The 14,733-nt window shown below is 36.5% G+C and overlaps 1 protein-coding gene across 3 annotated transcripts in view; it reads left to right on the top strand.

The window, feature by feature from the left end:
- KIF6 (kinesin family member 6) overlaps window positions 1-14,733 on the top strand; it is a 454,418-nt gene that overhangs the window by 115,597 nt on the left and 324,088 nt on the right. For all 3 annotated transcript variants that reach the window (XM_013062608.2, XM_013062612.2, XM_013062603.2), the window contains one exon: window positions 13,248-13,377. In XM_013062608.2, coding sequence (XP_012918062.1) covers window positions 13,248-13,377 — 130 coding nt within the window. The remainder of the gene's footprint in view (window positions 1-13,247; window positions 13,378-14,733) is intronic.

Raw genomic sequence — 14,733 nt, 5'->3', positions numbered from 1 at the left:
TGCTAGTCCCTGTCCTAGGGACTTTAAATACAGTATCTCATTTGAGGAAGTAGGTATCCTAATCTTTGTTTTATGGATGACTAAATTGGGGTTCACACAGGTAGTGTGATATTTCCGTAAGATTCCATGTCTTCCAAGAATGGACCAGGATATCAACCTCCGTCCATCAAACATCAGAGCTGGGAATCCTGGTGCTCTTGCCTGGGAGATCTGTGTTGTGTCCTGGCATTCCATCTGAGCTCTGAGCTCTGAGCCATGGTTTCTGGGCTTCTGCTGGCCTCTGGAACCTCTTGTGTGAGCCAAAGCTTTGAGTCCTCTTCAGCTCTGTCTCTTGTGTGTCTAACCCTCTGCAAGGCTTGGAGAGTACCTGCTCTTTTACCTCCAAGGGAACTTAGTCTAATAGAACAGACTCACAAATTGATCATTTCAGGCTTATACAGTAAGTGGTAAGATGTCCTGGGTTCTTTAAAGGTACATAGGAGGATGGTGATTTCTACCTGAGGGTTCAGAGAAGGCTAGAGAAAAAGTCTGCCACATTATGGTCTCCAAGCTCAGCTACACCCTCAGTCTGCTAAGCAATACCTTCATGTACCCAGTACTTTTTCTCCCATTGCCCACAATATTTATATCAAATGTCTCTCTCTGTTGTCATGAACTACCTGCTCCATTTCTCTTCCAAGCCACTTGTATCCTTACCTCAGAAGCTGCCAAATATGTTCCACTCACCTACTTTTCTCTAGCCTCGGGAAACTCTGTCCTTTTACAACTCAATATTCCCACTTACGCTCAGGACTCCCCTTGGATGGGCAGCAAATCTACTTTATTTGGCCTACACATTTTATGTTTAAAATTTTTGAATTTAGTGCCTTTAGCTGAAGCATGGGTCCTCAGTTTTTATTCCTACCTACTGCATTATATTTTTCATTTGTGTTATTTTTCTGGTCCCATTGAACACTTCTGGAGGTTCCTGGGCCTATAAATACAGATCTTAGAGTTAAAACTAACTCCAGTCTTCAACTGAGTCAATTACTGATATAGCTGGGAGGCAACCTCTTGAGAAGTAGGGCTGCTGTCTTACAGGATGATCTGAGCAAGTGACCCGTGACTAGTGATGGTCACTTACACTTTATGTCCTTCATGGATTGGCCAGACACTGTTTCTTGGAGAAACAGAACATTGGCAATGACCATAACAGAGGGAATAGAGAACCGTTACAGGCTCAGAATGACACTTTTTCCCAAAGCCTGTCTTATTGGCATAATAACCCTTACTCTGAATGGCCAGTTGGAAGAGATCATTCTCAACATCTGAAATGTCTCATATAGGAGACTGTTTTTGTCGGCTCAGCTACTGGAACAATATACTGTAGACTGGGTGGCTTAAACAAAAGACACTTATTTCTTATAGTTCTGGAAATTGGGAAGTCTAATATCAAGGAACTGGCATATTTGGTTCCTGGTGAGACCTGCCTTCCTGGCTAATAGATAGCTGCCTTCTTGCTTTGTCCTTACATGGTAGAGAGAGAGAGAGAGAGAGAGAGTGCACGTTCTGGTCTCTCTTCCTATTTTCATAAAGGCACAGACCCTATCCTGTGACCTTATCCAAAACCTCATTACCTACCGAAAGTCCCACATCTAAATACTATTGCATTAAGGATTAGGGCTTCAACATACAAGTTTTTGTGGGGCATAACCATTCAGTCCCTAAAAAAGGTGTTAGCTTTCGCAAACAGTTGCCTCATATGTGATGTGTAGAAGGATGGGAAGAAACAGATGCAGCATTTTCACCCATACATCTGGAATGTAAAAATATATCTGTGATATTTAGGGTTGTTAGTCACTTGAGATTAATTAACGATGGGGAAAACACTGTCACCTCAATCTATTCCATCTTTCTCGTATGTTACATATAAACAAATGCATACAGTTTCTTTTTCTAAGATTAAGAGTTGAAATGCACTTTTAAAACTATGTGTTATTGTGGATTTGTTTTTCTTTGACTTTTTGTCCACTTACTCTTCATAATTGCTCTATGAATCATTTGGTTTGGTCTTATACAATGTAATTTTTCAATCTGTTTTAAATTTTGAGTATAAAAGCAAAACCATAAGATTACCTAAAAGAGTGTTGAATAATTTAGGCTTGCTTGGTCACTTTATTCTTTCATTTAGAAGAATACATAGTGTTTGGAAACCCATCTGACTAGTACAGCTCAACAATACAGAAAAAATGAGTACAACCGTTTGTGAGTGTCAGCATCATATATATACCAAGCAATTATTATACTGTAGGAATCTCAGCTCTTCTGGGGCATTACAAAGAATTCATACTGTATGTTTATCGTCAATGAACTTACCATTTATTTGAAATATGCAGCATCCACATGAAACACCACAAGAAACCTCTGCAAAACACAACCACTCTCAACTGTGCAGCCAATAATGTGTGTACATGCAAAAAAGACATTAAAAGACATTAAAATGACTTATAGCTGCAGTAGTCTCATGAATGGGCCACATCAACCAATGATCTCCTGTCATAGCCTACACCCTCAATGATCTTCTCATTTTACTGGCATATGCCAAGACCAGAGTTCTAACTGAGCTGAGAGCTGGCAGTGCTGTAGATGTGAGCCAATCTAGAGAGAGGATGCATGGGGAAAAGCCTTTCCAGTGAAATCTAGAGTGAGGGGGAGAGGATCTATAGACAGCTAGAGGGCTCATCTGCACCAGGTGAGAAGTGTAGCAGGTAGTGCATTACTCTCGCTGCTCTGAAACTTCCATGCCAGTTAGCTTATGTACTGTTTAGCTAACTGTAATTGACCTTGTGTTTTCATATTGAGTTCTAAGACAGCTGAAGACTGTAAGATACAAAGTGTAAGTTATTGTAAGCCAGAGATCAGACTAATGCTACTTAGGCTGGCTAGCCACCTATTATCTTTTAGTACATGTGTGACTCAATCCAAGAAGGAAACCCTAGGAATAACCCAGTTAGAAGAAATAATGGTAAAAATAGATCCCTTTTACAATAGCAAAAAGAGGTAAAACGTTCAGGATCTTTGTGAAGACAATACAGGTAGTGCCTTCTTTGGTGAGAAATAAAAGACTTTGAAGATAAATGGAGAGCTGTTAATCTGGTTCTGAATGAGAAGTGTGAATATCTTGAAGAGGTCAGCTCTTCCCATTTTTAGAGGTTCAGTGAAGTTCCAAGCCAAATCTTAAAGACTTAAAAAAAAAACAAATAGGAGTCCAGAGTTTATCTGAAAGGAAAAACAACCAAGATGAGCAAAGAAATGTCTGAAACAGACTGGAGAAATGAGAGCGGACCAGAGATGCCATATATTCAAATTAGGTAAAACTCTAATAATGAAATTGTGTTGTACCACTTCAGAATTGGACAGATGAGGAAGAGAGAACAGATAAACCAGAATTAGATTCTATAGCATGTCACTCTTTAATGTGGATAAAGGGGAGAGTTATTCAGTCACTGGATTGAACATCGTCTTTAATGAATTAACTAACAGCGGCTTATAACAGCAGCCCAATTTATAGTGGCTTGATTAAATAGTCTGTCCATCCCCACCCATGACTCCTGCCCTTGCCCTGCCGCAACCCTGCACACACAGTAAAGATTCTAGAGATGGGAGCCAGGGCTGCTATAGAAGTTGCAGGATGCCGCCGAGGCTTTCTTTTATCATTCTGCTAGAGCCATGCTTAGCAGGTGGCTTTAGTCCTCATGTAGAATGACTACCGTACCTTCAGCAGCATATTCACATTCCTGGAAGAAAAAATAAGAAAGCAGGCATGTGCTAGCTGAGCCTGTCCTTTTAACAGTTTTCCCCAGAAGCTCTGTCCTCTGACTTTCACTTACTTGTCACTGACCAGAATTATGTTACATGGCCAGTGGTAGTTAGTTGCAAAGGAGTCAGGGAAAGTCTAGTATTTTTAAATAATAACCTGAACAAAAATCAGAGCTTAGCAGTTACACAGACGGGGAGGACAGATTCCATAAAGGCAACCTGCACTGTGAGTCACAATTTGTTATCTGGGGAGGAAAATCCGTGTATATCCCTTACTTCCTTCCCTGCACCTGCATCCTAAAAAATAGAAGAAAATGTATTATTAATACTAAAGGATATAATAACATGCATGCATTTATTTTTTTTTACCACAAATCTGCTAAATATTTAGCCTAAGATAATCACTTTAAGGAAATATATCAATGGATTATCATTGTCCCTGTGGTGGGATTCTGTTTTTATTTTTTAAAATTCTTTCAACTTTTTAAAATTTTCAAACTTTTTCACAAGAAGCGTGTATTACTTTTATAGTTGGACAAAAATAAACCTTATGTTTTAATGAAAATAAATAAAAGTAAATAAACACAGAACTTGTCAAATGTAATGGCATAATCTTAGAGGTGTATAAAGCTATTTTCCTGCGGGAAAGGCTATGGTTTTCCAAAATTAGAAATCCATGGCCTCTAGATCTATTTGATGCTACAATTCCCCCTAATGTGGAAAACTTGACCACATAATTTTGATGGTGCAACCATGAAGTCTGAATGAGAAAGCAAGTATTAATGAAAAATGAGAGGAAAAATATTTTCTTTGGGGAAAAAAAGTTGATTGCTCTGAAAAAGATAAATTTTTTAGTGTATGGCTCTATAATTACCATATGGAATTAGGTTAAATAAGACATTTCTATTAAATGATGGGTTATGTGAACCTAGAACACTGGAAGGAACATGATATATATGGCAGGATATAACTGGAAATTAGCAAAGCATACTAGTGTAAGAGAGAGGTACTAGCATAAGCCTTGTATTTGATGTGTAAAATATTCATTTTCGGAAAATTATGCAAATTGCCTGTAGACAATAGATAAGTGTAGGGGAAGCCTTGGTTATGTACATTAGATTTGGGAGCCATTTGTTTGTTCGTGGTTGCACAGTGATACTGTTTGGGGATCAGAGAAGTCCAGTTACTTTAATATAATACAGAAAATATAATATATTCAGAAAATATAATACAGAAAAGTGACCTTACCAAGTTCTTAACAGTCAAAAAATTTATTCTATTTAGATTAATTTGGGGAAAAAAATAGAAGTGAAAAGATGTTTCATATGCATACTAAATCTTAGTGAAATAACTGAATTACAGTAACCAATAAATACATAAGTTTTGGTTCTCTTACACATTAATTGTACCGAGTATGATTCTGTCTTTGACTACTATGGATAATTTTCATTTTAGTCTTCCATTTCCATAGCAGTGGCCAACAGCTTCCAGTTCTCTGTTTTAAGTTCTTTTAATGACTTTTGTTTTCATAGCATTTGAAAGCATGAGCATAATAAGTTACCTTAGATGACTTAATCCTTGCTCATTTTCAGACAGTGAATAAATAATGTACAGGTGTCAGCATCTCTGAAATGGCAGACTATGGAAGTAGAATAAACCTTAGGGTGTTGGTTAACTTCTTTGGGAAATCAAATGGATCAGAGAGTTCAAGTCTAATAATGTTATAATTTAGCAACACAGGTAGATACAGTTAGGTTAGAAATAGTAATGACACTATTTAGGAGAGGATATTTACCAACTGAATGAAATTAATACGGATAACAAACAAGAATTCATCACAACATTCACTCAGAATATTTTGGGGCTTTGAATTTGGACTTGTTCTTTTTTCTGACAAAGTATTTCACTTGTTCATATACCATGTGTGTCTTTTAAAAAGTTAAAACCAAGTTTTTTTTTTTTTCTTAAAGACTTAAATTTTTAGAGCAGATTTAGGTTTACAACAAAATTGAGAAGAAGGTGCAGGAATCTCCCATCACCTCCCATCCCTATATGTGCATATCCTTTCCCACCACTCACCAGAATGATATATTTGTTACCAAGAATGAACCTACATGGACACATCAAACTCACCCAAAGTCCATAGTTTACTGTATGTTTGTAATACTCTTGGTATTGTACATTCTGAGGATTTGGACAAATATATGGTGGCACCTGTCATCATGATAATATCATACAGAGTATTTTCACTGCCCTAAAAGTCCTCTGTGCTCTACCTAATTGTCCATCCCCTGCTACCTCTTGCCTCTGGTAACCAATGATCTTTTTACTGTCGCCATAGTTTTGTCTTTTCCAAAATGTCATACAGTATATAGCCTTTTCAGACTGGGTTCTTTCACTTAGTAATATGCATCAAAGGTGTCTCCATGTGTTTTCATGAATTGATGGCTCATTTCCTTTCAAAATTATATTCCATTGTCTGGATGTACCAAAATTAATTTATCCCTTTACCTACTGAAGGGCATCTTGGTTGCTTACAAACTGTGACAATTATGAATAAAACTGCTATAAACATCCATGTGAAGATTTTAGTGTGAACATAAGTTTTCACCCCTTCTGGGTAAATATAAAGGAACATAATTGCTGGATTGGATGTCATGATTGCTGAGTCAGTTGGTAAGAGCATGCTTAGTTGTTTTGTTTTCTCTCTTTCCTCACTTTTTTTTTTTAATTTAAAAGTTTCTTAAATTTAAATTCAATTAATTGACATATAGTGTATTATTAGTTTCAGAGGTAGAGTTTAGTGATTCATCAGTTGAATATAACATCTAATGGAGCATGTTTAGTTTTATAAGAAATAGCCAAATTGTCTTCCAGAGTGGCTGTATTGTTTTGTATTCCTACCAGCAGTGAATGAGATTGCTCCACTTACTCACTTATACCAGCATTTGATGTTGGTAATGTTCTGGATTTTGACCATTCTAACAGGTTTGTAGTGATATCTCATTTTAATTTGCATTTCTTTGATGAAATAAGATTTGAATCATCTTTTCATATGCTTATTTGCCATCCATATATCTTATTAGGTAAGGGATCTGTTAAAGTCTTTGGACCATTTTTGAATTGGATTGTCTGTCTGCTTATTGCTGAATTTTCAGAGTTCTTTGTATATTTTGGATAGCAGGTCTTTCTCTTTTCTTTCTTTATTTCTTATTTATTTATTTATTTATTGCATGTGGATGTCCAATGTTGTAGCACCATTTGTTAAAGAGACTATATTTGCTCTACTGTATTGTCTTTGCTGCTTTGCCAAACGTGAGCTTACTGTGTTCATGTGGATCTATTTCTGAGCTCTCTATTTCATTCCATCGATCTGTTTATCTATGCTTTCACCAGTGCCACACTGTCTTGATTACTATAGTTTTATAGTAAATCTTGAAGTCAAATGATATTGATCCTCCAACTTTGTTCTCCCTTAATATTGTTTTTGGTATTTGGGGGTCCCTTGTGTCTCCATATACACTGTAGAATCACCTTTTCAATATCCACAAATAACAAGGAATTTATTGGGATTGCATTAAATCTATAGATCAAGTTGGTAAGAACTGACATCGGGACAGTATTGAATCTTCCTATCCATGAACATGGAATATATCTTTTTTGGTTTCTTTCACCAAAGTTTTGTAGTTTTCCTCAAATAGATCTTACGTGCATTTTGTTTGATTTATACTTAAGTATTTCATATTTTTTGGATGCTAATGTAAGTGATATTGTGTTTTTAATTTTATTTTACTTGTTCATTTCTGGAATATAAGAAAGCAATTAACTTTTGTATATTAGCCTTGTATCCTGCAATATTGCTCTTATTACTATGGTTCTAGAAGTTGTGTTGTCAATTCTTTCAGTATTCTACATATATGACTATGTCATCTGTGAACAGGAACAGTTATAGGTCTTCCTTCCCAATCTGTATACTTTTTATTTCCTTTTCTTGCATTGTTGCATTGGCAAGGATTTCCAGTACAATGTTGAAAAGCAGTGGTAAAAGGGACACCCTTGTCCTATATCTGATCTTAGTGGAAGTGCTTTGAGTTTCTCACCATTAATTATGATGTTAACTCTAGGTTTTTGGTAGTAGTCTTTATTAACTTGAGAAGGTTCCCCTCTATTCCTTATTTACTGAGTTTTTATCATGAATAGATGGTAGATCTTGTTACTTTTCCTGTACCTATTGATATAATCACGTGGTTTTTCTTTTTTAGCCTGATATGATGAATTACATTAATCGATTTTTGAATGTTGAACCAACCACATATACTTGGGATAAATCTCACTTGGTTGTGGCATAAATTCTTTTTTTACTTTGTTGGATTTGATTTGCTAATATTTTGTTGAAGATTTTTGCATATGTGTTCATGAGTGATATTAGTCTATAGTTTTCTTGCAACGTCTTTGTATATTTTTGATATTAGGTAATTCCCATAAAATGAGTTAGGAAATAGTTCTTCTGCTTCTTTCTTCTGAAAGAGATTATTGAGAATTGAAATAACTGATTCCTTAAATATTTAGTAGAGAAACTGGTATTTTTAGTAGGTGAAATTAAATAACTTAGTTTTTAAAATGTCATGTGACTGGTATATTCTTCATTATCAGTAAAAAGATACAATATTAGATAAAACTATAAAGAAAAGAAATGTTTTCCAACCTACTAGAAAGTATTTTCAATAAACAGAAAAAATATCATTTCTTTTTAGTCCCTTCTGTCTAGGTTAAGACCAATATAAAAATGTATTACAGGTTTGGAAAACTTCCTCAAGGGATATGTTTTAATTATTTATACAAAAGAGGAAATCTTAAATTTTTAGTCAATCTGAAGAAAATCTACCTTTAAAATTGTTTAAGTGCAGGAAGGATAGTTCCACTTACATATCTTCTAAAAATTTGCATCTTTCTTTTTCTCAAATCTTTACCATTAAAGAGCTTCTGAGAATGTGTGTTGGGGTGGGGGTGGGGGAGAGGCTGAAAACCACTGAAGGAGAGAGTGTTTTCTTCATTAAAATGAATAGTGTGACTGTATTTACAACATGTGCAACATATCCATTTATTTAGAAGAACCTGACTGGACACCCTTCTGTTTTCATGAGTCTGACCTGCTATTGATATTTCTGAGTCAAGGTAATTAACTAGAGAGGGCTACTTCTTTTCTGGATAGCAACTTCATGTGAATTATTAAAAGGCACCCCTGCCATCTGTTGGAAAACTGTTGTAATATGCTAGTTTTGTTAGAAGATGCTTACTGCCCTCTGACAGACATTTTTTCATAATAAATATATAAACTTATGATGTGAATTGCACCCCCTTAGACATAGTGTCCTTATGTAGGGCATCGCCTGCCCAATCACACAGGACATTTGCAAGTAGGGGGGAAAAATTAGCACCATGGCAACACATGTTTACAATATGAAAATGAGAAGCCAGATTCATTGCAGTAACTCCTGGAAAGTTCCTGTTCAGCAAGTTGGTGGTATTGGAATGTTGTGGAGGTAGTGTGTGGGGAGGGGAGGGTTCTTTCATTGATGGCCTCCATTATTGAGAACAAGAGCTTGGCTATTGCTCTTTCTCTGTCTTCCAGCCAGTTAGAGTGTACAAATTCCAACTACTTAGCCAAATGGAAAAGATTCTCTGTTTACAGAGAAAACACAAAGCCTGCTTCTTCCCCATCATTAAACAGGCCGAGTATACTTAGCTGAACTTTTCCACTTAGGTATCCAAGTTAAGGCTATCAGTGACTTTTTGCTTGAAATCTAAACATTTTAGAAACATTTTGTAGGGAAAACTATTCACAGGCCCTTTCAAAAAGAATCAAATAAATAGTTTGGGGGGTTTCCATCTTGGAATTAGGATGTTTATTTAAGAAACTCTAATAAAGTCCTCTTTCAAGCCCATGAAAATTATAGTCAGAATTGAGTGGTGGACTAAGGATTCAGGAAATAGCTATTGATTTGTGAGAGAGAGAGGGAAAGAAAAATGCCAAGGAAGGAGAAGCAACTTGGTGAGAAACTTTTGCTAATAGTTCTTATTTTTCCCACCTTTGAAAATGCATTTCATTAGCAACAAAGTTTAAAACATTCTCACTCCCAGGTTAGCCCACCTAGGCAAGAGTTAGTACCCAGGGCATGGCTTAGGCTGGGCTTCTGTGAGTAAAGGCATGAGTGTGGGTGGGGCTGACACGTTGGCTGTCAGGCTTAATGCAAAAGGGATTTTCAGTGAAGACAGGCAGGGCTATGAAGGAAAGTACAAAGTCTCATGCCCAAGGGATTAGGCAGAAACCAGGAAAGAATCTGAGGAGGAGAACTGGCAAGGGAGATCCTGACTGGAGAGAGAAAGTTGCACCACAGAAGATTCCAGAAGGATGCCAGAGGTAGAGCCTTTTATAGGGTGGCCACAGATGAGCCCTAAGTAGAGAGAGAATCATGAAAGAAGCCAAAGTAAATTGAACACCAACCTGCAATTTCATTTACTTTTCAAAACCTCCATGGGCAAGAAATCAGACAATTGTGAGGGAAATATAATATCAGAAAACCATCAGAGAGATGCATAGCAATGGGTCACAAAAGACAACTGAAAGTTCGAACAGATAATTTGCGAGTGTGTGCAAGTTGTATTTTGATCAAAGTGACAAAACTAGGCAAGGATCTGGAAGTACATACAGAAGTGTAGTAGCCCTGAAGTAGCCACACTGGAGATCAAAGGTTCTGAATGATTTAGAAGAAAGAAGTAGCTTAGCCAAATGCCTCTGATGACCTTTCACACTTATACCTTATGCGTCTAACTATTCTGTGTAAATATAATCCCAAATCAGTGATCTATTTAGGCTGCCTAACAAATGAACACTTTCATAATTCCAAACCTGCTTGTTTTCTGCATTTCTTATTTCAGTGAAGTAATGGTGAGTAAGGTGAGTCCCTACCAGTACTTGGGGTTTTTTTGATTCGGTAATGTTAAAAACCGTATGGATGTTTAAGTAGATCATAATCCCCAGTTGAGCATTAGTTATTGCAGTGGCTGCTGGGTGACTTAGTTGACCCATCAACTGTATGGGAAGTCAGGGATGTAGACAAGAAACTTCCTGTGAAAAGACTAGCTTTTTAAAATTCACACTGATCTTGCCTATTGGTAGGTATAGCTCAATGGTAACTTCCTGCAGCCCATAAGATGAGCAATTTTCCCCTTTGGGCATGGGGTGGATCTGGGGGGAAAGTAAAGATAAAGAAACCAGAAATCTCTACCCCCATGTATTTACCTTATAGGGTTATTAAAGATGAAGTCAGTGGCTTTCAATCTTGACTATATGGTAGACTCACTTGGAGTTTTCATGAGTTTGGTTTTTTTTTTTTTTTTTTTTTTTTTTTTTTTTCCCAGACCAAGCCCCAGAACCATCACATCAATATCTCTTAGGATGGGACCCAGCATCAGCTTTTTATTATTTGCTTTATAGTTCCCCAGGTCATTCTGATGTGCAGCCAAGATAAGAAAACTGGATTAAATGAAACAATGCTGGTGCCTGGCATACTTTGGGTGCCCAAAGAGCATGAGCATTCTCTTCTTTGAATGATTTCCTCCCCCAGCCACCCCTTTTCTGAACTTGCACAAGATAGTGCTGTCTCTGGCTTGGTCATTCAACATGTATCACAGATGGCTTGGCCTCAGAGCTAGAGAATTGATTTTTATCTCTGTGTTGAAAATAAACTCTCTTCTATTTTAATTCTGAATGTACCATTTCCTCCCTTGTTTCCTGTTTTCATCTTCCTTCCAGTATTACTTAATTTCTTGCATCCAGAAACAGTGGATTTAGGAAGAATTCTGACTTCTGTGTCCCTAGTGATTGAATTTAGCTAAACCTTCTCGAGCACTTTATAAAGTCAGGGTGGATCTAAAGTTTAAGGAACAGAGAGGGTTCCTAAAAATAGACGACAATTCATCCATTTCAGTTAAAAATGCCTTCATGTTTTCCAAGCATTTTTCAACTCTTAAGCATTTTTAATATGTTCACTTATGAATCTTGTTGAAAAATAAATAAAATACACTTGTTTTCATTAAGGGAAAAGATCTTTTTCCATCTTAGTTGGTATTGTTGAAGGAGACAAAAAGAAGTCCAAAACTTGGCAAAGGACTATATTATTAGTGACATATTGGTCACAGATGTGCTGTTAGAACTACATTTTCTTCTATCAGTTAGTATGTTACCCACAAACTACATATGAAAGCTCAGATGACCTTTTTACCAAATGGAAGGAAGAAAAATAATGATATTTGCAAATCTTTATTTTTAAGGTATTCTAAATGTGATTTTATAGACAAGTGACACAAGTCCATTGGCTATTTATATTTTTAAAGGAGAAGTAATGCTAGATGATGCCAGCCTTCATTTGTATCAATTCTGAATGCCTTAAGCAAGTGCAGATAAGCCAAGGTACTTTTTGGCAGTACTAGTGAATTATAAGATTTTCTTTCCTTGACAATTCTTAAGAAAATCAAGGAGGTGAAACTCAAGAGTCAGAAGGGAACTCTCTCTAGTAATTTTATTGCTTGAGTCGGTGGGTCTTTGAAGCAGAGTATAGGGAGTTCACATTGTATTCAGTCGCAGAAAGTCCTAAAAGGACTCCAAGGAGAGTATTGATAATCCAACTTGGGAAACAGGGTTAAGATTCACTTGGGAAGAAAATGAAGGCAGTTGTAATAGATGAACATAATTCCAGACCTAAAGCTTTGGCCATAAGGATGTAATGGAGGGAAATGCTATGTTATAAAAAAAAAAATTTTTTTTTTACAAAAAAGGATCAAGAAATACATTTGATGGACATGAAAATATTAATGACAAACTAAAACTTTATTATAAAACTTCTTGAGGATTTTAAAACTCATCTTGATAAGAAAACTAGACAAGGTAATAACTGCGGGAAAGATGACAGATACTTCAATTTCCAGCATGTTTAAATTGATGAGCTAACCAGTTTGAAAGGTTATGTAAATTGAAAGTGATATGAAATTGAACAAAAGGGAAAAATCAGAAGAAGAATCCGTGCATTTTCTAGGTAAGAAACTGAATTATGACAGAGAAAAAGCAATGTGGCCAACTTTTCTGATATATAGGTAGAAGATTATTTATTTGCATTTTTAATTGAACAACAATATGTATGGTTTAGTGATGATTGCAAAGACAGAAGGAGCTTGTGATATACTTTTCAGCCCCCAAACTATTTAATAGTACTATCAAGGGGATGTCGGTGTTTGATGTGAATCCAGTACTGTATGGTGTCTTGTGTATTGTTTGAGTTTATAAGTTCAAGATGTAGTATTCTACAGCATTTTAAAAATAAACCTATAAGAAGACCTCAAGTTCTTTTCATTCTCAAAGTCCCTTGTTTTGTTGCTTCCCATTTCCCTAGGAAAGTGACAATATTGGAGGACCCTGATCAGAACATTCACCTGAAAAACCTGTCTCTCCATCAGGCAGCCACGGAGGAAGAAGCTCTAAATTTGCTCTTCTTAGGAGACACGAACAGAATGATTGCAGAGGTAATAAACTTTTCTCTGCAAGTTGCTTTCGCATATTATACGATCTAATAGAATTTTAGCGACAGCACAACCTTAAAAAGAATCTCATCCAAATCTCATGTTACAGATAAAAAATCTTAGATTCAGAGAATTGAAACTTTCCCAAGGTCATTTGGCTTAGTTAATGAGCAGGGACTGAAATCTAGACTCACAACTTTGATATTTTCAATTTTATGCAAATTAGTTTACAGATAACCAATGAAAACTCCTTAATTGTTTTAATCATAGGAATTTTTGCATAGCTTTTAAAATTTAAAAATACACAGTTCATTATTCCTAACCTCAGATCATCCAAACATCAGCATATGTTTACATATCCATATATTTTCGTGTATTTAGGGAATTAATATTTATATGGCATTTAGAACAATACATGGAACATGAGATGGGCTGTATGTATTTGCCCCTGTTGTTGGCAGATTTGCAAATACTGCCATGGAATGTAGTAAGTATGCCTCAATGCAATATTTGGGATATATTTATACTAAATCTTACTTATTGCTAATCTTATATTTGGACCTAACTGGGTGCCTATATTTCACCTGGAAGCCCTACACAGGAGCCAGGACTGACTAAGCTTGGACAGAGGCCCTGACCCCAACCAGTTACTGACTGAAGATGAATAGTCACAAATCTTTCACCCAGTGACAGTGAAGTAAAGGAATGGGTGTGGGGGTGGTGTGGAAAGAGTTCCCCAAATGAACAGCTTATTATTACCAGTGGCATTTCCTTCTCTGTTTATTTTTTTATTTTTTTTATAAACATATATTTTTATCCCCAGGGGTACAGGTCTGTGAATCACCAGGTTTACACACTTCACAGCACTCACCAAATCACATACCCTCCCCAATGTCCATAATCCCACCCCCTTCTCCCAAACCCCCTCCCCCCCCGGCAACCCTCAGTTTGTTTTGTGAGATTAAGAGTCACTTATGGTTTGTCTCCCTCCCAATCCCATCTTGTTTCATTTAGTCTTCTTCTACCCACTTAAGCCTCCATGTTGCATCACCACTTCCTCATATCAGGGAGATCATATGATAGTTGTCTTTCTCTGCTTGACTTATTTCGCTAAGCATGATACGCTCTAGTTCCATCCATGTTGTCGCAAATGGCAAGATTTCATTTCTTTTGATGGCTGCATAGTATTCCATTGTGTATATATACCACATCTTCTTGATCCATTCATCTGTTGATGGACATCTAGGTTCTTTCCATAGTTTGGCTATTGTGGACATTGCTGCTATAAACATTCGGGTGCATGTGTCCCTTAATTGAAATATAGTTAACATGTGATGTTACATTAGTGTTGGGCATACA

The sequence above is a fragment of the Mustela putorius genome, unplaced genomic scaffold (genome assembly GCF_011764305.1).
Source record: "Mustela putorius furo isolate JIRA1106 unplaced genomic scaffold, ASM1176430v1.1 tig00003983_pilon_pilon_pilon, whole genome shotgun sequence".
NCBI lineage: Eukaryota > Metazoa > Chordata > Mammalia > Carnivora > Mustelidae > Mustela > Mustela putorius.
Note: the sequence above shows the minus strand (reverse complement) of the source record. Positions and strands in the feature narration are given on the sequence as shown.